The 26530-nt window shown below is 31.5% G+C and overlaps 3 protein-coding genes across 5 annotated transcripts in view; 2 read left to right on the top strand and 1 right to left on the bottom strand.

Moving 5' to 3' along the window:
- The window catches only part of LOC130443143 (protein N-terminal asparagine amidohydrolase), a 32171-nt gene extending 13413 nt beyond the window's left edge, over positions 1 to 18758 (top strand). For both annotated transcript variants that reach the window (XM_056777646.1, XM_056777636.1), the window contains exons 2-7: positions 4160 to 4362; positions 8931 to 8996; positions 13624 to 13806; positions 14153 to 14361; positions 14417 to 14578; positions 18457 to 18758. In XM_056777646.1, the coding sequence (XP_056633624.1) occupies positions 4176 to 4362; positions 8931 to 8996; positions 13624 to 13806; positions 14153 to 14361; positions 14417 to 14578; positions 18457 to 18582 (933 nt within the window). In that variant the 5' untranslated portion in view covers positions 4160 to 4175 and the 3' untranslated portion in view covers positions 18583 to 18758. The remainder of the gene's footprint in view (positions 1 to 4159; positions 4363 to 8930; positions 8997 to 13623; positions 13807 to 14152; positions 14362 to 14416; positions 14579 to 18456) is intronic.
- Positions 1 to 26530, bottom strand: part of LOC130443118 (glycerol kinase-like) — an 87556-nt gene that overhangs the window by 31435 nt on the left and 29591 nt on the right. The gene's annotated exons all lie outside the window — the stretch shown is intronic.
- LOC130443155 (GTP-binding protein Di-Ras2) overlaps positions 24211 to 26530 on the top strand; it is a 31527-nt gene continuing 29207 nt past the window's right edge. Inside the window, exon 1 of the mRNA XM_056777658.1 lies at positions 24211 to 24328. The gene's annotated coding sequence lies outside the window, so the exon portion shown is untranslated. The remainder of the gene's footprint in view (positions 24329 to 26530) is intronic.

The raw sequence follows: 26530 nt of genomic DNA, 5'->3' as shown, positions 1-26530 counted from the left end.
ACCTTGCTAGCCGATTTTTGCGTCTTTTCACGATTCATTCCATTCATTTGATAGTCGATTGGATCATTTTCACATATCGATGCAAAAATTCGGGTTTATTATCATTGAATATCTCGTAAAACACTTTGATAGAAGTTTTGAATATCCATAGTTGTTTCCATCGAGTGTTTGGCAATATTTGACAAAAATAAAACCGAATTTTTGTTGCGTTTCATAACAATAGATAAAATGTGGGTCCATCCCTTCACACCCAAAATAAAACAATCAAAACAATGGAGTGAAAAGGAAGAGCCGGCTCTAAAGAAGTCAAAGACCCGCAAGGTCATTGGGACGGTCTTTTGGGATCTTCAAAAAGGAAAAACTATTAACGGCAAACCTATTGCAACAGATGATCGAAGAAATCAAGCAAAAACGACCGCATTTGGCTAAGAAGACAGAGTTGTTATCCACTCTATTCGCCGGATTTGGCTCCCTCGAATTATTTTCTGTTCCTAGGCTTGACAAAATGTCTCGGCGGTTAAAGAAAAAGGGTATGGAACTTATTGAATATCGCTGGGAAAAGTGTATGGAGCTAAAAGGAGATTACGTTGAAAAATAATTATATTTTGTTTCCAAAATTTTTTTGTTTGGTCACGTACTTCTTGGACCATCCTCGCAGGCATTGGATTCGTAAATATGAAAGAGAAATTATCCAATATCAGCAAGACAATTAAATAAAGAGGAAATAATTGTAGATCAAAAAATACAGCAGCTGATAAATCAAACACACTCTATTATACATAGTATATTGTTATTATTAATGGTCCTAAAGTATGAGATATTTCGAAAAGTCTTGAAATAAGCAATTTTATCGACTTCTCGTGTTTTCTTTGTTGGTCCAGGTACTACTGGGGAAAACCTCGTATTTTTTTGGAGTCTATGCAATCTCAATCAGCTTCAATTTACTGTTATACGAAAATATTTTGTGGACTTTTTCTTCGGTAGTAGCATCCACTACATTTCGCATAGTTTTAACTTAGTAAACCGCTTTTCAATGTTTATTAAGCCAATCCTTGGCTTCTATAATTTGTTTTGCCAAAAATTTTCAATTAATACAGGACATGCCTTTTCGTTCATTTTTTCCAAAGTTGTTTCTGGAAATACGAGATGTAGCTTTCGAGTATCGAACTACAGAGAAAATTATACATGCGCCAAAGCCCAGAAGACATTTATTAATATCAGTTTATCAAGTCTTAAGGCACTGTTTTGTTGAATGAGATTTTAAAAATCGAGATTTGGCAACGTGGTAGCTTCGCTGTTCACCAGCTAGTTAGTATTACAAAAATGTTGACGCTATAGGAGGATTTTGAACGGTCAAGATGAGGATATATACGACTGACAAGTTTGAAAAGTTTGTGACGATATAATTGGCTTTAGTAAATTGTTATTTTAATACTTTACCATTTTATTTATACGGGGTAGTACATGATCAAAAACACGATTAAAAATATAATGATTAAAATTTTCGAATGTCTATTTCACAAATAAAAAATTAACAATTGTAACAAAAACTGTCACGGAATGAAAAAGTTCTATTCATGAGTTGATATTAACTGTCAAAAACTATTTTATTCTAAAGGGTGTCACAAAATTAACGCAAGATTTAAATTTTCCGCCATTTATGCAGTGCAGTATCGACAACTCTAAAAAAACTAAATCGACAGCTGACAGATTAGGGTTAGTAAAAATGGAAGGCACAAGTATGATAAACCACCCCACAAGGATCATCAAGAAACTTTATAAATAGACTATTGATATTACGAGAATTTTATCATATCTATTTTATGCGGAAATATTTACTTCCGGAGGTTCCGGAAGTGACCATTATCTCAGATATCGAACCATAGATAACTTTATTCGATAGATCTTATGTGTGTGTGAAAAATCATGATGAAAAAGTATGCAAACGCATTATTTTCACGAAAAATCAATACATAAAATGAAAATTTAGTAGTTTTTGTAAGGTTAGGTTAGGTTTTTTGATAAAACTGATGCATTTGCATACTTTTTCACAGAAACTCTTCTGCGATTGCGTCAATCATCATGACTTTTATACACACAGATAGATCTTGATTCGATATCTGAGATAATGGACACTTTCGGTATCTCCTGAAGTAAATATTTCCGATATGATAAATCGATTTCTCGTATCATCGATAGTTTCATGATGATCGTCTTGGGGTGGCTTATCGTACTCTTGCCAAATTGAGAACTCAAACCTACCGTCTTCCAAGCCGATGTCTTCGTTGTGATGGAATGCGGATGCGCGATACTCAATCCACGCTCTACCTCAAACTGCTTAAGTAAAAGAGCTGCAAACAAGACAAAAAGGAGCGCCCTTGGCTAATGCTGGAGTGTAAGAAAATCCTACAAAATCTCGTTAGTGATGGCTACAACATTCAGCTCGTTTGGGTGCTCGGTCAATCGGGCAGCAAAGGCAACGACGAGGAGGATTCACTCGCCAGACTGGGATCGGCGAACCCACCAATGGGCCCAGAACCCATCCTTGGTGTATACTTGTAAGGCGGACTCGCAAAGATAGATAGAGATACCTCGCATGAGACAAGCAAAGGCGCACATTGATGCGCCTTGGGGGTCTCACACCAAGAATTGCTCCAGCTAAATAGACGTACTGTGATCTAAGACGACGTGGGCATCACGGACGATCCGGAGTGCCTCTGGTACATGGAGGAGGATGAAACCGCATAGCAAGTCATCTGTGAGCGCTGTTTAAACACGTGGACATACCTCACAGCTTGCCTACTGACATCAAAGGGTTCAAGCCAAAGCGTCTGATGGGATTTTCAAAGGACATCGACCTTTGTTAACGTCAAGTGGGACACGGCGGGCCTATCTGGACGCCTGTGTGTTTAACAGCGTTTTGGGCGCTCACAATGTAACTATGACCTATGAAACTCAAGTCTAATGACGACGCATATCGAAGAGAATTTGTTGAACATCAACAAGCAAATTTTCACTTTGATGAATTTGTTAATCGCCAAATTTTCGGTTTTGGAGTTCTGAGAAGCCATATGTGACGTGTCATTGTTTGGTGTGCATTTTGGACTGGAGACATAATTGGAAAATACTTTTTTGAAAATATGGCTGGTCAAGCAGCAACTGTTACTTTTGATGATATCGCGATATGATTACATATATATTTTTGCCGATATTGATATATGTAACACTTCAATTAGGATATATTTCTATGGCGTGTACTCTCTCAATTTTATGATCATAATTAGCCCCCAAGATCGTGCGATTTAATACCATTAGATTTCTTTTTATGGGATTATTTAAAACCACAGGTTTAGATAACAAACCTCTAACTTCTTGGGCATTAAAGGAGATTGCATCAACGAAATTCACCCAAATTTATGCACAATGGTCATGGAAAATTTCGAGAAACAAGTGTATGTGCGTATGTGTATGCAAAGTCATTTGTCCGATGCGTTTCTCCATGAATTACTTATCATACGTAATTTGTGATTCAATAAAATAATTACAATCAAAAGACTTGAAACTGTGTACCCTATTTAAATCAAATCTTGCGTTAATTTTGGGACACCCTTTACTAAACTGTTTTCAACACGTTGTTATTGGTTTCACCTGTATATTTATAACAGACTTTTTTCTAGCCTATTCTTTTATCATGTTTTCTTGATCGTTTTCTACGATGTTTACGGTACACTAGAGATTTCCAAGAAACGAAGTTTCTAGAATATGATCATAATATATAAGACGAATCTCTAGCAGCCAGAGGGAGTCAGTTAACAATTTTATGTCAAATATCAGTTTTTATGAATAAAAATAAGATAGTACACCCAAATATTTACTAAAAAAAGTGTGGGTCTCTTTTTTAAGGTCACGAAAACAATAAATACGAAAAAAAAAACGATCAGTTTAAACGATTGACGATTTATTTAGTCGGATATTTAATGCTTCTCAATATCTTATATACGTGTACCTACATCATCTGACACGTGATTAATAAACTTGATTTGAATAAATTAATCATAATTCACTTTGTGACCTCAAATGCAACAATGGAACCAATCGGTCGTTTCGAATAAATTATTTATTGCTATTGTTACTATATTCTGTATTTTATTCGTTGTAGATTCCTCGTATTTAAGATGGTATTAGTTCTAAACGGGGTTCTACAAGAAGACTGCCCTCTAGATTCCCGATCTTTATACCTGACACATCCGATTTATAGGGAAACAGCCGGACAGTTACTCAATGTACCGAATAAAATAATAGGAACTGTCGGTTTGCTTTATGTTCAACAGAGGGAACTGGCTGCCACTGTACCACACGACAGTAAGTATATTTTAATATTTTTCACCAACTGGTTCATCAGCACCTAACCTAACCATTTCACAATGTTTCGAGAACCATTTTTTGTCGATCATTTTTTTCTATTTTTATTTTCTTCTCGTCCCATTCTATCATCTTATATCCCATAGAGGACTCTTTCCAAAAGTAGAACTAATCCCCAGAATCGCAAAAATTGATTTCCAGGATAATAAAGGAACTGAAAATCCATTTTAAAGAATTAAATGTGGATAAATTTGAAGGATATCGTTCATTTAATGATTTGTTCATAGAATATGGAATATAGACAGCAGTTTTGACTTTTTGGGTCTTATCAGTACAAAGAAATATCTCTTCTAGTTCAATTATCAGGTTAGAAACGCATTGAATGAAAATATTCAAAAAAATTCGAAAGTTTTTGTATGTTTCGAGGACATTTTTCAATATTATTAATTAAATTTGAATCCTTTTTTTTGTTATTTCAGTTTATTCCGTTTGTTTGCCTTTATTTTTATTTCCAATTCTTTCTTTCTTTTCGTTTTCTCACTTTCGTGAAGTTTACATCGTTCTATGATCCCAAATGCTGCAGAGGAATCTTTCCTATATCAGAACCAAATCACAAAGTTGGAAAAATTGATTTCCAGGACAATCAAAGAACTGAAAATCCATTTTAAAACATTAAATGTAGATAAATTTGAAGGATATCGTTCATTTAATGATTTGTTCATAGAATATGGAATATAGACAGCGGTTTTGACTTTTTGGGTCTTATCAGTACAAAGAAATATCTCTTCTAGTTCAATTATCAGGTTAGAAACGCATTGAATGAAAATATTCAAAAAAATTCGAAAGTTTTTGTATGTTTCGAGGACATTTTTCAATATTATTAATTAAATTTGAATCCTTTTTTTTGTTATTTCAGTTTATTCCGTTTGTTTGCCTTTATTTTTATTTCCAATTCTTTCTTTCTTTTCGTTTTCTCACTTTCGTGAAGTTTACATCGTTCTATGATCCCAAATGCTGCAGAGGAATCTTTCCTATATCAGAACCAAATCACAAAGTTGGAAAAATTGATTTCCAGGACAATCAAAGAACTGAAAATCCATTTTAAAACATTAAATGTAGATAAATTTGAAGGATATCGTTCATTTAATGATTTGTTCATAGAATATGAAATATAGACAGCGGTTTTGACTTTTTGGGTCTCATCAGTACAAAGAAATATCTCTTCTAGTTCAATTATCAGGTTAGAAACGCATTGAATGAAAATATTCAAAAAAATTCGAAAGTTTTTGTATGTTTCGAGGACATTTTTCTATATTATTAATTAAATTTGAATCCTTTTTTTTGTTATTTCAGTTTATTCCGTTTGTTTGCCTTTATTTTTATTTCCAATTCTTTCTTTCTTTTCGTTTTCTCACTTTCGTGAAGTTTACATCGTTCTATGATCCCAAATGCTGCAGAGGAATCTTTCCTATATCAGAACCAAATCACAAAGTTGGAAAAATTGATTTCCAGGACAATCAAAGATCTGAAAATCCATTTTAAAACATTAAATGTAGATAAATTTGAAGGATATCGTTCATTTAATGATTTGTTCATAGAATATGGAATATAGACAGCGGTTTTGACTTTTTGGGTCTTATCAGTACAAAGAAATATCTCTTCTAGTTCAATTATCAGGTTAGAAACGCATTGAATGAAAATATTCAAAAAAATTCGAAAGTTTTTGTATGTTTCGAGGACATTTTTCAATATTATTAATTAAATTTGAATCCTTTTTTTTGTTATTTCAGTTTATTCCGTTTGTTTGCCTTTATTTTTATTTCCAATTCTTTCTTTCTTTTCGTTTTCTCACTTTCGTGAAGTTTACATCGTTCTATGATCCCAAAAGCTGCAGAGGAATCTTTCCTATATCAGAACCAAATCACAAAGTTGGAAAAATTGATTTCCAGGACAATCAAAGAACTGAAAATCCATTTTAAAACATTAAATGTAGATAAATTTGAAGGATATCGTTCATTTAATGATTTGTTCATAGAATATGAAATATAGACAGCGGTTTTGACTTTTTGGGTCTCATCAGTACAAAGAAATATCTCTTCTAGTTCAATTATCAGGTTAGAAACGCATTGAATGAAAATATTCAAAAAAATTCGAAAGTTTTTGTATGTTTCGAGGACATTTTTCTATATTATTAATTAAATTTGAATCCTTTTTTTTGTTATTTCAGTTTATTCCGTTTGTTTGCCTTTATTTTTATTTCCAATTCTTTCTTTCTTTTCGTTTTCTCACTTTCGTGAAGTTTACATCGTTCTATGATCCCAAATGCTGCAGAGGAATCTTTCCTATATCAGAACCAAATCACAAAGTTGGAAAAATTGATTTCCAGGACAATCAAAGAACTGAAAATACATTTTAAAACATTAAATGTAGATAAATTTGAAGGATATCGTTCATTTAATGATTTGTTCATAGAATATGAAATATAGACAGCGGTTTTGACTTTTTGGGTCTCATCAGTACAAAGAAATATCTCTTCTAGTTCAATTATCAGGTTAGAAACGCATTGAATGAAAATATTCAAAAAAATTCGAAAGTTTTTGTTTGTTTCGAGGACATTTTTCTATATTATTAATTAAATTTGAATCCTTTTTTTTTGTTATTTCAGTTTATTCCGTTTGTTTGCCTTTATTTTTATTTCCAATTCTTTCTTTCTTTTCGTTTTCTCACTTTCGTGAAGTTTACATCGTTCTATGATCCCAAATGCTGCAGAGGAATCTTTCCTATATCAGAACCAAATCACAAAGTTGGAAAAATTGATTTCCAGGACAATCAAAGAACTGAAAATCCATTTTAAAACATTAAATGTAGATAAATTTGAAGGATATCGTTCATTTAATGATTTGTTCATAGAATATGAAATATAGACAGCGGTTTTGACTTTTTGGGTCTCATCAGTACAAAGAAATATCTCTTCTAGTTCAATTATCAGGTTAGAAACGCATTGAATGAAAATATTCAAAAAAATTCGAAAGTTTTTGTTTGTTTCGAGGACATTTTTCTATATTATTAATTAAATTTGAATCCTTTTTTTTTGTTATTTCAGTTTATTCCGTTTGTTTGCCTTTATTTTTATTTCCAATTCTTTCTTTCTTTTCGTTTTCTCACTTTCGTGAAGTTTACATCGTTCTATGATCCCAAATGCTGCAGAGGAATCTTTCCTATATCAGAACCAAATCACAAAGTTGGAAAAATTGATTTCCAGGACAATCAAAGAACTGAAAATCCATTTTAAAACATTAAATGTAGATAAATTTGAAGGATATCGTTCTTTTAATGATTTGTTCATTGAATATGAAATATAGACAGCGGTTTTGACTTTTTGGGTCTCATCAGTACAAAGAAATATCTCTTCTAGTTCAATTATCAGGTTAGAAACGCATTGAATGAAAATATTCAAAAAAATTCGAAAGTTTTTGTATGTTTCGAGGACATTTTTCTATATTATTAATTAAATTTGAATCCTTTTTTTTGTTATTTCAGTTTATTCCGTTTGTTTGCCTTTATTTTTATTTCCAATTCTTTCTTTCTTTTCGTTTTCTCACTTTCGTGAAGTTTACATCGTTCTATGATCCCAAATGCTGCAGAGGAATCTTTCCTATATCAGAACCAAATCACAAAGTTGGAAAAATTGATTTCCAGGACCATCAAAGAACTGAAAATCCATTTTAAAACATTAAATGTAGATAAATTTGAAGGATATCGTTCTTTTAATGATTTGTTCATTGAATATGAAATATAGACAGCGGTTTTGACTTTTTGGGTCTCATCAGTACAAAGAAATATCTCTTCTAGTTCAATTATCAGGTTATAAACAAATTGACTGAACATTTTCAAAGAAATTCGAAAGTTTTTTTATGTATTTTGCAGACATTTTTCTTTACTATTAATTGAATTTAGATCTATTTTTTTGTTATTTCAGTTTATTTTGTTTGTTTGTCGATGTTTCCTTTATTTTTATTCTCGTCTCTTTCTTTCTTTTCTCACTTTCGTACAGTTCACAATATTCTATTACCCCACATGCTGCCAAGGAATCTTTCCAATATTAGAGGTAATCCCCAAAATCGCGAAAATTAATTACCAGCATAATCAAGAAACTGAAAATCCATTTTAAAGAATTAAATGTAGATAAATTTGAAGGATATATTCCATCTGATGATTTGTTGATAGAAAATGAAATATAGACAGCGGTTTTGATTTTTTGAACCTCATCAGTACAAAGATATATCTATTCTAGTTCAATTATCGGGTTGGAAGATAGTATAAACATTTTTAACAAGATTTTGTATATTTTGGAGACACTTTTCAATATTATTAATTAAATTTAAATCGTTATTTTGTTAGTTGCGTTTATTTTACTGATTATTGAATTACTTATCAAATCAGAAATTTATTATCAGCTTTTTTTTTTTCTATAGAAATTAATAAAATTATTGAATGAATTTTTAGTAGACATTTTTTAATTATCCTTATAAAAAAATATATGCAGTAATAAAATTTTGTATTTTTAGAAAATGTTAGCATCCTCGGGGCAGACGATGTTACCACTTGCTTGATAGTAGTCGTAAGACATTCTGGTAAGTAATAATTGTTTAAACCATTACGAAAACAAATATAATAGGAAAAAAAATGAAAATTTTCGTTGTTGTTCAGTTCTTAAATTCTAGTAGTCTGCCTCAATTTCCAATTCCCACGGTGTTTAACGCCATTAACTGATTAAATTTATTCAATTGAATATCATTATTTATAATTTAAAGTAGAATTGATTTGATTTTTTATTCACTATTATAATATTCGTCCGCCTTTCACCGATTGGAATTTTTCTATATAGAGTTATTTGATAAAGTGAAACACTTCACCTTGCTTAAAGTTAATCAATGGCTAGTATTTTGTGAACTTATGCAAAATTTGAGCGAAAAAATCAAGCAAAAACGGCAGCATTTGACTAAGAAGAAAGCGTTGTTTCATCAAGATAATGCACTAGTTGACACATCCGTTATTGTAATGGCCAAAATTAATGAATTGCTACCTCATGGTCCCTATTCGCCAGATTCAGTCCCCTCGGATTATTTTCTGTTCCCAAATTTGTATAAATGGCTCAATGGTCTGAAATTTTCCAACAATGAAGACCTGCACGATTCTTATTATGAAAATGGCATCGAACTTTGAAGGTGAAATGAAAATGAATATATTTTTTTTCATAATTTTTGTGTTTTCGTTCCTGGGCCATGTACTTCTGGTACCATCTTCGCAGATGGCAACGGATACGTAAATATGAAAGAGAAATTACCCAATATCAGCAAGACAATTAAATAAAGAGATCTAGATCTAGAAATGCAACAGCTGATAACTCAAACACTCTATTATAGTATATTGTTATTAATAATGGTCCCAAAGTATGAGATATTTCGAAAAGTCGCGAAAAAAGCGATTTTCTCGACTACTACTCGCCATATTACGCATTAAACAGTACTGAATTTATCGAGCTTCTCGAGTTACAGTCATAGAAAGAGCACGCAGAGTATTATTGTGTATACCAGATAAATATTAATACTGAATTTTTCATTTCCTACTTAAGTAATTTCGAAAAATAAAAAGATATGTTCATAAAAGAGTTATTGGTTATATCTCGACAAGAATCCTAACCTCAATATCGTTAAAATATCAAACAAAATTTATACGTTCTAATTAAAATAAGCGTATACGTCATCGTCGGATAAAAATCTCTCTTGCAAGTCAAACTTTAAGGTAAGAAAAGTCGATAGCGATTAGATGTGGTAAATACGGTGGATGGTGAATGAAAAAATGCGTCTTTTTCTTCAGTTTTGTTGTAATTTCATCATTTAGAAGATAGTCGATGGGTAGAATATCTCGAAAAAACAGTTGCTATCGCTTTTTTGGCTGATGAAATCGTTTGACATCTTCGCATTGAATTAGGAATATTTTCCAAAAGAGTCATCGTATTATTTTCATCTAGTGATAATTTTTATTGCCCTATATAAAGATCATCATCCCGTTTTCTTTTTTTAATTAAATTTAATGTGTGGTTATACGTGTAATAATTATATGGTACGGCAGAGAAAATTAGTAATTGTAGAACTTTAAATATCACGTATTACGGTAAAAAAAAAAACATCAACAACATCGGACATTCCTTTTTGTTATCATTATTATATTGGTTTCAGAAATAAAATTACTATTAAATTTTATTGTAAATTCTTTACATTGCGCCACACCTGGACTATCATTAAACGAGACTCTATAATTTCGAAATACGTGCAGTTAAATCTCTAATGACGAGATCTTCTTTTTCGATCTTATCGATATAAAAAACAATAAGGTGCTTGCATTTTTCAAAAAATATTTATTTTTTTGTTTATCTTATAAGTCTTGATATGAAATAATGTCGGAAAGTGAAATATTTAATCCAAAGTGAAAAAATAATATCTAAATATTGAATTTAAAATCGCGAAAATTTCAAATTTTTAACTACATAAGAAAACGATTATCGTTGGTTTGATAGAAACATTGAGCACTTGTCTGCTTGATGATCACGAGGTTATCGTTGCCGGCAACGTAGCGGTGTACTGTTATAATTCAGTTTTTATTCATTAGTTACGTATAAATGAAACATTTTCTATATATAAGTGAATTAATCTTTTATAGGTTAAGCTCTTACATTATTACATAATCACATTAAAAATTGAAAACATAATGAACTTAATTACTGTAAAATATTGAAATAAGTTGAATTTGAATCTAACTTATATTAAAATGATGCTGGTAACAAAAACAATTACATCCCGCAGGATCGTCAAAACAACACTTTCAAACCATGGTTTTTTGTATTTCTTGGCATAAAAAAACTTTATGAGGTGTTTTAGTCTTGGTATTTTGACATCCTGGCACAAAATACGATTTAAATACCATTTTTCGGATTAATCAAAATTTAATAATATTTTAGAATAACCGAGAGAATAACTGTCGTATTTACTTTGCATTATATGTTCAGTGTTTATTTTATACTTATGACATCACGCAATATGGCGGCCTTACTGAAATCTTTAAACTACCTACAAAATTTTTGAATTTTCAATAATTTTTATCTCTATTAATATTGATCAAAAAATCTATTCTAAGAAACTATCCAAAATTATTTTTTCTCATATCGTTCCCACTTTTATCAACTGAGTTATTTTTTTTTTAATTTAAATAATTCTTGCTTCACTGCTCCAAGGTGTGTTTGAGATTCCTTGAGAGTTTTTTCTCTCAGTTTCCGGCAAATCTTGTGATAAATCAATGTTTAATAATATTTTAGAATACTGAATTACTGAAATCTTTAAACTACCTACAAAATTTTTGAATTTTCAATTATTTTAATAATTTAATAATTTTAACCATGTAAGTAAGATACATAATGGTTAGTTATTTTGTCACAAGTAACAAATTTATGACTGTCAAAATCTGCGATAGACAGATCGATAGAATGACATATTCATGGAGCTAAAACAAGAATTTATGAGCACGGATCCTATTAATTTTGAGACATCGAGTGTTGAAGTATTAAAGACAATATGACGACATTTTTAAAAATGTCGAATATTTAATTGAGGGAAAAACTTGTTTTTCGTGCAAAAATACAAAATGTACATGAGAGACATAAAAATCTATTAACCTCAGCATAAATATATAAGTATGCCATATTGCAGCCTTACTGAAATGTTTAAACTACCTACAAAATTTCTGAATTTTCAATATTTTTTTCTCTATTAATATTATCAAAAAATTGAAAAAAATTATAATAAAAGTTGGTACTTTAATTACTTTAATTTTTGTAATATATATAGTATATTTCAGGGCTTACTCTGTTCCTTATTGTAATAATAATAATAATAATAATAATAATAAACAACAAAAATTTTTGTTTAATGCTTGAATCATTAGACAACATATCCCTTTTCCAAAACAGTCTATGAATCTGGTTACTAAATACCAGGAATATATGAAAAGTCGGTTTTATCAGCTGGATAAATGATGGCGATCATTTTTTATTGATTGCATTCAGAAAAAAGTACTTTTCCATCAGGATAACATTTTGGGGATAATATGGGTAACAAAAAAAGTTAACCATCATTTTGTGGGTTTGAAAAATTTAGAGCATCTCTGGACTAAATGTATTTAAACGTTGCCACTTAAATTTTGCCATAGACAAATATTTATAATTGGATATGGCTTTATTGTTTTCCAAAATAGTCTCCGTTATTATCAATAAACTTTTGAATGCGTTTGAGACAATCTAAGAAGAAATCATTGCGTGCCAAACGGCGGATTACTGGAAACACTTCTGGCAACCAAATGCTGGTGTACCATTCAGAATTGACAGTTCTACGTTGCTCTAATGGAACGGTAGCGATATGTCCAGTTATTTCGGAAAAATAGGCGATCATTTGCTTCGAACAAATTTTTTTGGGTTTGGCTCGTCTTGAAAGACCCATACAGTCGATTTTTGTTTATTTTCGGGTTCGTATACACAGATCCATGATTCGTCACGATCTTTTGAAGTAACGCGATTGAATTTTTTAATCCTTTCTTTGCACCAATCGACACGAGGTTTTTTTGACCGATTGTCAAATTAAGCAACGCGAACAAATCTTTTTGGCAGCCATGTATGCGAGTGGAATTAACGCCTCAATCTCACGGTACGCCATATGACGATATTGCAATATTAGTTTGCATACAGCATCGATGTTTTCTGGCACAGCAGCTGATTCAATTCCATTTTTGACCAAGATGAAGTATCTTCTCAAATGGCGCTCGTATGACAACATGTTTTGAGTTAAGTTCACCATTGGAATTGTCAATTTTACTACGGCAATATCAGATTTGAGATAGTTGCAACCCTTGTACTGAACACATTGCTTATTTCTACTACCACATCTGTCTGAAGCCTTAAAGGGTCTGCTTAATCTACTTTCCTAATGGATTTTAAAACGCCTACAGGCTAATCTAAACAAAAATATTGAGACCAGGAAATCAGACTGGTCATCTAAAAACTCTAAAGTTAATAAAGCTGCAAAGCAGTGATTAACTAATGGAAAACTATACTTTAAACTGAAGGTAACGTGAAAAAGTGTAATTATGAGTATTCGTATGGTGTAGTATCAAATTTTTCAACATGTAATAACGATGATGTTATTTTCTTAGGATCGGGAGCGGTAGCGATGGCTCATCTTGATGGCTCAGGCACCGATGAAGCTGTTTGCACAATGGTGCAAAGAGTTCAAGAGCTAGCGTTGGGTTATCCAGAAGGGAGAATAGAGCTTCAATTAATTGGTGGTTTCAACGATCCCAGACATTATTCCGACGAAATATTCTATAACGTCATAAGTGAGTTATTGAAATGTATTTTTAGGAAATCGTTTTAATATAATTGGAATAATTAGTATCGAATTTCTGTTCATTAAACGGTAGTTTCATGTTCAAGATCTAATAAACGTGGCAATACTAAACTATCGATTTCAATATCAAGTTATATATAGTATAGCGACGAAATCCACCCCTACGAATAGCTGCGTTTACGTACTAATCCATGCAAAGGTGAATTTTCTTTTAAGACACCTAGTGTTCAATAAAAAGTATCAATAAACAAAGAGAGAATGATTGGAAAAAAATGAAGGAATTGTACTTTTCATGGAACTACAGATTAGTCTCAAAAATTATTTATGTATTTTAGATTCGTTCCACAAACATCCCATAGAAATCGACTTGACCCTTGCGTGTACAGGTGAATTGAACACTACAGTTAGAGGTGGAATTCATTGGCCAATTATTTACGGAGTCGGATTCAACGTTAAAACTGGCGAAATTTTTCCGGCGACCTTTCCAGACAAAGGTCCAGATCATTCGTTAAGATGCGCCAGATATCTTACTGGAGTCCCTCAGGTAAATAAATGTTTGAATTTATTAGAAAAACGTTTTGAAATAAATTTAAACGCAGGTCTTGGACATATACGATTATTCTCTTGGATTGTTACGAATAGGACCGTTCAATTACGAACCGTTAAGAGGCGTAGATTTATGGTTAGAACAAAGCGATGATTTCATACTGCAGCATCTGTCTACATCGCCGGAAGTACAACCGCCGCATTTCGTAATGCAGGTTTGTTCTGATCTTTAATTAAGTTTATATTGAGATATTGAAGTTTTAATAAGTTTACAGTTAATCACAATGTCATAACTTTATATTGCTAATATTTTATCCAAAGAAATAAGAACTAAAGGAGTGATTATTTGTCCACTATGTTTGCAGTGAATAAGGAGACCCAAATATAAAAATGAGAAACCCAACATATGCAAATCAGTCAACCAATAAATGTCTTTCGATTGATGAGTATAAAAATATTTTTTCAATCATATCATCTCTTATCTTGGGTGTTTTGGTGAAAACGAGAACTTGAATCAAGTTTAAATTGAGATATTGAAGTTTAGATGAGTTTACAGTTAATCACAATGTCATAACTTTATATTGCTAATATTTTATCCAAAGAAATAATAACTAAAGGAATGATTATTTGTCCATTATGTTTGCAGTGAATTAGGAGACCCAAATATGAAAAAGGGAAACCAAACATACGCAAATCAGTCAACCAATAAATGTTTTTCGAAACTCTGGATTGAAAATTTTCAATATAAAAATATTTTTTCAATCATATCATTTTTTATCGTGGGTGTAGTGACTAAGGAGACCCAAATATGCAAAAGAGAAACCCAACATACGCAAATCAGTCAACCAATAAATGTTTTTCGAAATTCTGGATTGAAAATTTTCAATATAAAAATATTTTTTCGATCATATCTCTTATCTTGGGTGTTTTGGTGAAAACGAGAACTTGAATTAAGTTTATATTGAGATATTGTAGTTTTAATAAGTTTACAGTTAATCACAATGTCATAACTTTATATTGCCAATATTTTATCCAAAGAAATAAGAACTAAAGGAATGATTATTTGTCCACTATTTTTGCAGTGACTGAGGAGACCCAAATATGAAAAAGGGAAACCAAACATACGCAAATCAGTCAATCAATAAATGTTTTTCGAAACTCTGGATTGAAAATTTTCAATATAAAAATATTTTTTCAATCATATCATCTCTTATCTTGGGTGTTTTGGTGAAAACGAGAACTTGAATCAAGTTTAAATTGAGATATTGAAGTTTAGATGAGTTTACAGTTAATCACAATGTCATAACTTTATATTGCTAATATTTTATCCAAAGAAATAATAACTAAAGGAATGATTATTTGTCCATTATGTTTGCAGTGAATTAGGAGACCCAAATATGAAAAAGGGAAACCAAACATACGCAAATCAGTCAACCAATAAATGTTTTTCGAAACTCTGGATTGAAAATTTTCAATATAAAAATATTTTTTCAATCATATCATTTTTTATCGTGGGTGTAGTGACTAAGGAGACCCAAATATGCAAAAGAGAAACCCAACATACGCAAATCAGTCAACCAATAAATGTTTTTCGAAATTCTGGATTGAAAATTTTCAATATAAAAATGTTTTTTCGATCATATCTCTTATCTTGGGTGTTTTGGTGAAAACGAGAACTTGAATCAAGTTTATATTGAGATATTGTAGTTTTAATAAGTTTATAGTTAATCACAGTGTCATAACTTTATATTGCCAATATTTTATCCAAAGAAATAAGAACTAAAGGAATGATTATTTGTCCACTAGTTTTGCAGTGACTGAGGAGACCCAAATATGAAAAAGGAAAACCAAACATACGCAAATCAGTCAACCAATAAATGTTTTTCGAAACTCTGGATTGAAAATTTTCAATATAAAAATATTTTTTCAATCATATCATCTCTTATCTTGGGTGTTTTGGTGAAAACGAGAACTTGAATCAAGTTTAAATTGAGATATTGAAGTTTAGATGAGTTTACAGTTAATCACAATGTCATAACTTTATATTGCTAATATTTTATCCAAAGAAATAAGAACTAAAGGAATGATTATTTGTCCATTATGTTTGCAGTGAATTAGGAGACCCAAATATGAAAAAGGGAAACCAAACATACGCAAATCAGTCAACCAATAAATGTTTTTCGAAACTCTGGATTGAAAATTTTCAATATAAAAATATTTTTTCAATCATATCATTTTTTATCGTGGGTGTAGTGACTAAGGAGACCCAAATATGCAAAAGAGAAACCCAACATACGCAAATCAGTCAACCAATAAATGTTTTTCGAAATTCTGGATTGAAAATTTTCAATATAAAAATATTTTTTCGATCATATCTCTTATCTTGGGTGTTTTGGTGAAAATGAGAACTTGAATCAAGTTTATATTGAGATATTGTAGTTTTAATAAGTTTACAGTTAATCACAGTGTCATAACTTTATATTGCCAATATTTTATCCAAAGAAATAAGAACTAAAAGAATGATTATTTGTCCACTATTTTTGCAGTGATCTTTTATTAAGCCCCACAAATAAAAATCTGAGCAAGTTAGGTCTGGAGATCTGGATGGTGGAATAAATCAACTTCTACGTCCTATCGATCTTAGCTGGTAGACAAATTTGTAGATATCGACATGACGTTTTCGCTATTTTATATTCCTCCAAATATAAGGAACTAATATCGTTTCTTCGTAGTGTTGATTCGGCTGGTATATTGAATTTTCAATACTTTGTCAATGGAATATTTGATGTCATCTTATGGTGACATAGGTCTCTGTTGAAAATGTCTTGTTCGTTCAGCTCTTTGGTCATTGATTGATAATTTTGTTCACTATCAAACAGATTTTCATTACGAACGGGTGAAAATAACGGTTTGTGGAAGTTATATTCGAAATTATCGTCAATGACGAGAAGGTGAAATGTGGTTAAAGCCATTTACTACTACATTTCTATTTGTAGTGACTTGTCTCTACTTGTTAATGGGTTTTGCAAAAGTATATACTTTTTCAAGGGAAAACTTTATTTTACAAGAATAATGGTGTTTATTTTAACAACCATCAAAACCAAAAACAACGCATTTATTTATATTCAGATCTGCTTTTGTCAAAAACTCATCTATGTTATGCGCAATCGATTTCGCATCAAAATATTTTAGCTCAAAGAATACGACAAACATTTCTTGGACTTTGTCATAAGATGCGGAATTTATTAATGGGTAAGGAAGTCAATTGCTCGCACGGCCTTAGGAATTTGGTAGATTTGCGGCTAGCTACATTTGATCTCTAGGAGAGGGCAACTGCCCCCCCTTGGCGACGCCCTTGATTATCCGCGCTGTTATTTTAAAAAACACACTAATAAAACACTCGAGTGCAAAAAATCTTGAATATTATTACTTAGATACGCAAAAAATAACCGTTATGGACTACAAATTCTTTTTTACTAACTTTTACTACCAAGCGATATGACTCAGCAACGTGCCGAGCAGAGAGAAGGAAGGGGGGAAATGGAACAGACCAACACAGCCGCCAGCAACATTTGATTTTCTATTATTTAGGGTCTCAGGTAAAAGAATTTGAACATAGTTGCCGGTCCCACATTTTACGTACTCAATTCAATCCAGCGCCTGGACTATAACGAAGCTTCAATTATGTAAACAACTGTCAGTATTTTATTAATATAAATAATATGAATATTGTAAACATCAAAATAATGAATCTAGTTAATTCAATGAAAGTTTTTTAAAAATAGATTTTCAAAAGTAAAATCTTTAATTTGTGGTGAATATATGCTCGCCGGGCGAAACTCGATCGGCGCTGGTGACGTAAGCAAGCGATTGGCGCGTTACAGGAAGAAATAATGGCGGGGTGAAAAAATACACTTTTAATAATTCAAATTGTAAAATTTATGTTACGAAGTGCTTAATCATTTAAAAATTTAAACCAAACATCATTTTCAGACCATAGAATCCTTCCTTACGTTCTTACTTTTTTTGATATGTGTAATAAACGTGACTATTAGATAAAAAATGCGCAAACAATTTTTTTATAATGTTCTAGATTAGAGCTACGCTGAAATACATACAAGAAAACCAGTTTCCCGCAGTGACCGTCTTCAGGGATAATCGTCCTCACTATTTTAGACGGGATGAACATTCCGGCAGCTGGGCACCTATTAGATATTAATTTTAGAATACCCATCATTGTTTTGCTATGTAATTTGTTATTTAATACGGAAATACTAAAATAAGCGAGGTACATCGTTTATTATTATTTATATATAATTTTTTTTATTTTTATTCCTCTTTGTGCATATTTTCTAGTAAATATCTAAATAAATAAGTACGTATTGTGAATGTTTTATTAATTTATAAACTACACGAGTTTAAATGGTTTTATACTATTCAGTTTTTTTGTTTGTGGAAACTACTGATTATTCAACTTTTGAGTTTTGACCTCACAATTTAATCAAACTTTGTTAGTTTGTTTGCCTAACTATCAGGAACTGTCGACTGTGCAATTATATAGTGTCCAATAGGCGTCTGACAGGATTATTAAACTTTAGGAAATTGAGAACAAATAAATGTATATACCAGGGGAAATAGAAATATTAGATCGAGCGATTGGGATACATAATAGTATTCATAAAATTAAAACGAAAAATAGGAATATATGACTACAGACATTTTTAATAATATTACAGAATAAATTACATTATGGTTTATAGATTTTTTATAACCATAAGATATACTGAACAATATAAAAACGATTTAAACTGACCAAAATGCCCTGTTTATTAAATATTACACAGTCGTATTATTTTTTTCTCAGTAAGTACCTACAAATAAAGGTGATACCGTCTCTAGGATAGATAGAAAACTGAAAAATATTTGAGGTTAGTTCAGTAAAAAATTTTCGTAACGCCATACACATTTTTTACGATTTTGTCACAACTACTGGCAACATTGTATTAAAATTTTATACGAATATCTTTTGAAAGCTGATACATCCAATGAATTTGTTTTTTTGTCTGACTCTCATAGAGGGCGCTAGTTACACGGTTCGTATCAAATAGTATTGAACATAACTTTTTCAATATTAGACTTATTGAGCAAAATTTCAAGTGAGTTTAAACATCATGTAATTTTACGGCAAAAAGTTAGTCTTGATAAAACTCGATACTGTGTACCGTTTTCGGAATAATTTGATTTGAAAATTATCAAGTAATAACTGATGCTGGTATAAAGTATTGATAAAGTTATCGATAAAACAGATTCCTTTAAAAAATTGGAACTGAGGGATTCTATTTTTTGTAACGTTTCACATAATTCCAGTATAATCAGTATAGGATCTCATTTTTAAAAGTTTTGTACTGAGAAAACCCCAAATATTTTTGATAATTTTATACTTTCACGGTCCCCTCGTTTTTTGGCTCTAGAAAATGGAAAAATCAACCAATTTCGATGTATTTTTTTTAAATCTTCGTTTTTACGGTGGATTTACGAAAAAAAATATAGGAAAAGAAAAAATGAAAACTTATATTGGTTAGGTTAGGTTAGGAGGGGGGTTTGTGCTAAAATTTCAGAACAAATGTTCATATTTTTTGGTCTGTTTTAAAACCCCCCCTCTAAACGCCCCTTGCCCCACTCCCAAATCTCTTTAACAGTCAACTTTAGTAAGATACCATTTTTTTGTTGGTAAAAATTTTCAATTTTTCAAAGTTAAATTTTAATATTGTACACTAGTTTACAATTAGTGATTTTAGGAATGTTTTTGTTTATATAACTTTAATGATTACTCAATAAAAAAGGTACAAACGATTATATATGAGAAAAAGTCAATTTTAAGAGAAATTTTTAATCGTAAAAACATAATAAATCAACATTTTTGTAAAATTTTTTTTCAATTTGTTCGTTTTTTTGTGTAGATTATGAAAAAAAAATATATCAACTTCATTTGATTATTTGGAAAAAAGTTATCAACAATTATACGTGGATGAATGAATTTTTTTCGTAAAGCCGCCGTAAAAACAAAGATTTTAAAAAAAATCATCGAAATCAGATGATTTTCCGATTCTCTTGAGTCAAAAAACGAGGGAATCGCGAAAATATAAAATTACCATATTTCTCAGTTTTCTATCTATCCTAAAGAGAGGATTATCTTTTTTTGAAACACACTGTATATGTGAATAAAAGTTAGACATTCACATAAAACATGTTTTTAGTTTTTTCCGTATAGTGAGGGGGTGCCAAGTTGTGTTTAGTTTAGTTGCAACTTGCAAGATGCAGTTTGCAATCTAATTTCAGAGTTATTAAAGAAGACATATGGGGCGAGTTTCAAACAATACGTAAGGCTCCAGGAAAACTATTTCAAACAGAAAATCATTTGAAAGAAAGACTTCAAAAGAAATTATAGTTCTTCCAAAATCAATTGCAGAAGACAATTATGCGAGGATCAATCAATATTTCTTAAATATTCACGGCACTCATACCAAATTAAGAAATGAAAAATAATGTTTACTCCCCGTATAAAATTTGGTAAACATCTAAAAAATCGTCAGTCCACGTGAACTCGTAATCTCCACTGTTTACCAATGAAAACACAAAATCGTAAACATAAATGCATTTCTATTGGCCGAAGTCGTATTTCTTCAAAATATTCCTGATAGAAAGTCTGCGATAAACGGTGGCGTGGCTGTGTGAGATTCATTTAATTCATAAATTTCTTCAAATAAATAAAAATATGGCGTTCTTTAGACCAGGGGCGAATTAAACCAATGAAATTGTGTAGTGAGAATACAGAATTTGATAATAAATGTTTAGATATACAAACACAGCAAGTTATTTGACTACCATTATTATTTGGGAATTGAAAAGTTATTTTTTTCTATTGTTTGAATGAATTTATTTTCCTTTATGGTTTTTGCTTTGAAATTTCGTTTTCCGGGGAAAAAAACGAATGGGGTACAAAAAAGACTCAGTTAACGTCCGATACCCTGTTTAAACCAAACGCCCTTACATGTTCTGTTTCAGGAAAAAATTTGAGAAACTGGAAAAAAGCAGTTAATCATGCAATGAAAGAAGAGGAAGTGTGTTGGACAATATGACTGATGAAATGATTACTTGTACTCATTTAAAAGTCAGAACAGCTTCACACCTTGCTGGAAATCATCAATTCGTTATTATTTCTGATCGAGGGTGAGCTCGCATGGCACCTACTTGGAACAGAGCTCTTGCAAACCCAAATATCTTAAATCAGATTCATTTTATGGTTATACTGATTTATTTTGTGGACTTTATGGTGCTAATAGCGTCTTTGAGGCGTGTATCGTCCATAATGCTCATTTAGATTTGTGCAAACTCAGCAAACCACTTCTCTAAATTTATTTTACTGAGTCAAAGTCCGGATAATGTTTATTGGGTCAAAGATAATTTCAATAATATTTTTTTTGCCAAAAAGCGATTTTTTCGAAGCTATAAATACACAAATTTACAGTTAGAATGCTGCAAATTTATACAACGTGTCTTTTGAAGGTGAGTTCTTGGTCACTTAACCACCTTGTTGGAAGTCCTGGGTAGAGGTGAGTTGGATATTGAGGGGAGTTTAAGACCCTAGGCTGTTTCGATAGATTATGCCTTCCTTATCCCTTTTTTAGCACCACTGATATTGCGGCGGGAAAAAACACATACATACCAATGTTTTAGTGGGTAGTAAATTTTGTTTTTTCAGTTTGCTCAGAGTCCTCGAGAGGAATAGGAGGATTTGTCATCTTCGCTGGTGATCCTGGCGAGAATAATGATAATAATTTATGAAATTATTGTATTTATACTGATACTTATTAATTGAGCGAAATTTCTAGTTACTAAAGGGATTACTTCAAAAGTTGTTTATTAAAATTCAAAAAACTGATTAACAAGAAGAAACTGCTCAAACCAGAACATCTGGATATGGAATATGACACCGGAAATCCTTCTAGCCTTAGGGCCAAGTGGATAGGAATTTTCGAAAATTTCTTGGAGGCTGCCGAAGTGAAAAGCTCTCAAAACAATCTCATCACTTTGGAGTCTAAAAATGAAATATTTGCCAGAGATTCCTTGTCTTCCAGAAAGCAACATACTGATGAGTCGATAGATCAATATGTACAAGTTTTGAAACAGTAGAGATTGTTAGTTCCAAGTTATTTCTTCTGATAAAAACAGAGACTTTTGGAACACAACACTCTAAATCTGTCACAAGCTAGTGATTCTGCTAGGTCGCTGGAAATGGTACAACAGCATATCACAACTCATCTAGTTTTCAAATCGATTCTGCTGTTTCTCACCCACATAAATTCTAAGTTAAGTACCAGAATTGATGAATACGAGCTTGCAACTACCGCCGCCTTTCGTAAGTGCTATTACTATCGAAAATCAAGACATTCTTGTAGTCAGTGCTCTGCAAAAAATAGGAACCAAACTAGAAATACAGAAAAAGCTTAAGCAGCTTTACCTGACGCAAGTTCTGCTTCTTTTCCTGCTTGTCTATCAAAAGCTGCAACTAGCGTATATGTTAACATATCTTTGCCATTAAGCCTTTATTCCCGAGGTTGTTTATTACAATAATTTATGAAATTATTCTATTTCTACTGATCCTTCTTAATGGTACGAAATTTCAAAATAATTTGACGTTGGGAAGTGTCCAAAATCGAATTTAAAGTTTTTGAAATATAAGAAACTGATGATCCTGGCGAGAATAATGATAATTATTTATGAAATTATGTATTTACACTAATCCTCTTTAATTGTATAAAATTTCAAAATAATTCAACATTTGGAAGTGCCGACGCCATCTGAAAGTTGTTCGTTCTGTATTCATTTGCATACCGAAAATTGCGTTTTGAGTGTTCCATGTAGTGAAAGTGACAGTTCTATACTGCAAAACACTTTCGGGACGTTCTGGAGTACACAACTTTAATTTCCTTAAAAGTGACACTTGCCACTTCAATGTGACAGTTGACAGTTTCACTTCGATGATTTTGCATAACCTTAAATTTTTAATTTTCTGAAACTATTTGTTTTATCTGAAGTTTTGTCATTAATGAATAAATAACAATGAATGATGATGAAAAAGGAAACATCAGCGATTAAGTGTTACTAGAATCCATCTAGTAGCTATATACATATTCCATCTGCAATAATTAATAAATTAATATTGACATTGCAAATATCATTACATACATTATATTGTTCAATAAATAAAATGTGTATAATTCTCTATTATTTATTTTCTTTCCTCAGTGTAATTGAAAAAGTTTTGGATCTTATGCGTCGTCTAAAAAATGTTGTGTATGCCGCGGCTGAAATACACTTTCAGTCCTTGGCCTACAAATAACTAGAGAGGTTCTGTGTACACTAATCCTCCTTAATTATACAAAATTTCAAAATAATTTGACGTTTGGAAGTGCCCGAAATCAAATTTAGAGGTTCTGTCACATAAGAACCTGGTGATCCTGGCGAGAATAATGATAATAATTTACGAAATTATTGTATTTACACTGATTGTTCGTTATATTTCATTTGAAAGAATTTTATTCATTCGTTAAAAAAATAACAAGTTAATGAAAAAACTCTTCAATATAAATTCAAAACATCTGTTTGGTGTTAAAAGATCATTTACTAAAGTGGCACACAAATTCGAATTGGCTCGATTCCGATCACGCCGAAATTCTAAATAATACAAACGATCCCAAACGGCATTAAATTTTTTAGTGTCGAAATACGAGACCGCTCGTGAAAACTCGCCTCAATTTCGCAGTATCAGAAGCGATTTTTCATCAGTTGTGCTTTTAGCGTGCTTCCAGACACACGCTGACGATTTCCTTGGCTTTTCCGCTCTGTCTAATATTCTTTTTTCTTTGTGCACCTTTTCCAAAAGTATCCTCCACTATATTCCGGTGAGTATTTGAGGAATTTGTTCATTATGCGAAACGTCAATAACTCTTATCCTTTTGAGTGTTTGCTATATTTCAAATTTTGTAAAATATTCCTTTGTTTATTTATAAGTATTTTAAATATTCATTCAAAAATTCAACAATAAAATCGAAAAAATATATAAACATAACATTAAACTGATAAAATATTCGGGAAGAATGGGCAGTATTTAAATAATTTACGGCGTGGAACATGCAAATAGAATAAATTTGTTAAAAATTAAATGAGGGCGTGTTAGTAAAAACGTTGTTTTATATTTTTGAATACACATTTTGTTCAAAAAAAAAAAATATATATACGGGATGTGTCGTGTGATAGTAGCCAATACTTGTATAAATTTATATCACATTTATACTTGTCCACCCCGTAATCCAATTTTTACTTTATACGAGGGTATGCTTACATTCTGTCTATAAATGCGACAAGTTGAAACTTGCCGGCTGAGTTGTTTATCGTTCTTAAACTGCGAATTACTTCTTAGGAGTTTATAATTGTAGTTTAGTCCTGTGAGACGTCGGAAAGTACTATGATTCATACTTTTTGGACTAAGACTCACGAGCCAAGAGATTGAGGCTCAGATCAATGAATCTAGGGATCTGCTTTTAAATACTTCTACAGTTAGAAGGAAAAAGAGAGAAGTTGGACTTTTTGGAATGGTGGCAGAAAAGAAACTTCTTTTAGATGCCATAAGGCTAAATAAAATAACGCAAGAAGAGTGGAAGACAGTTTTATGAAATAATGAATCAGAGTTCAAAGTTTTTGGGTCTAAGAAAAAAATATTTGGGCGTAGGTCAAAAGAAAAAAAGATGTTGGATCGTAATATACGGTGGAAAACTGATAAAAATGGAATTTTGACGAAAAAAATGTTATAAAAGAAAATGTATCACGTTCTGGCTAGCGCCTAATTTGCAGAAAATTTATCTTCCACCATGTTAACGACCCCAAGCATTGTTGTGCAAAAAGTATATGAAAAGATTGGAAAGGAAGAATGATTTAGACGTCAAAATCGTCTGACCTCAACTTAATTGAGTTGTGGAACAAATAGGACAAGAATGTCAGAAAGTAGTAGTCCTACTTCCATTTGACATCTTTGAAATATCCTTAAAGTACTAAATAGACGACGATTATTTGTTGAATAGGTAACAAATGCGATTGTTGTGGGATTGTGGCAATAAAACATCCAATAGTACGATGATTGTTTGGTTGAATAGTTATTCTAGTATCGACAGGGTGTCTTTCTCTCAGGTTGGTTTTTACATTTTCCCGATTGAATTTTCGTAAATACAAGTAAAATAAAACAACCAAGTTATTTTTTTTAATTTAATTTTTGCTCCACTGCTGCAAGGTGTGTTTGAGAGTCCTCGAGGATTTTTTTCTTTTTGTTTCCAGTTTCCAGTGCCATATCTTGAAAAGGCACTCCTCATAGAGTTTCATAATTTTGAAGTATCTAAGTTTTTTTGTTAACTAATTTTTTGTAGAGGATGGTCGTACACTAATCTTTGGCCTATAAGTGATTTTTCTTTTAAATTTTCAACCAAAATCTCCTTATTTACATAAAATCCCCTCTCTGCTGTCGCATTGCTGTGAGAAATGATTAAAAGAAGTTGTAGCAACTTTTTTGAACTACTGTTTTCGATCATTTCCATCCAAAGATCATCTACTCCATTACATCTGGAATAGAGTAGATGATTTATTATGATCTGATTCGTAACAATATTTCTGAATGCCCTGTCTGCTTCTTCCAATGTAATGGCGGACAACAATAAGTCAAATGTTTCAGATATCAAATGCAACTTCAGAACGGCAAGCAGGTCTTCATCAAAAAATTAAGTTAGGGGCCAATCACTTTGGAAATTTTTAAGGAATAGCTTTAGTTCTTCGGATAAGGATTGCTAGTTCAGCTAATAGTAGTTTATTTTCCTAAAATTTTCATATAATGGCTTCTGGGTCGTGTTTTGCAGAGAATACATGAATTTTTTCAATGGTGGATGTTGTGATTGAATTTTTTGAGAAACGTGTATGTTTTCTAGCCATCGTATTGAACAGAATTCCGGAGAGAATTCAAAGCAACCAGTAATGGATAAGAACATTCCTATTCTTAGGAATATTTACCGTTGCGAACGACTTTTTAAAAATTACTTTGAAGTAAGTACGTGCCCAAAATG

The sequence above is a fragment of the Diorhabda sublineata genome, chromosome 1 (genome assembly GCF_026230105.1).
Source record: "Diorhabda sublineata isolate icDioSubl1.1 chromosome 1, icDioSubl1.1, whole genome shotgun sequence".
In the NCBI taxonomy this organism is placed as follows: Eukaryota; Metazoa; Arthropoda; class Insecta; order Coleoptera; family Chrysomelidae; genus Diorhabda; species Diorhabda sublineata.
The sequence above is the reverse complement of the archived record's forward strand: the minus strand, read 5'-3'. Positions and strand labels throughout refer to the sequence as shown.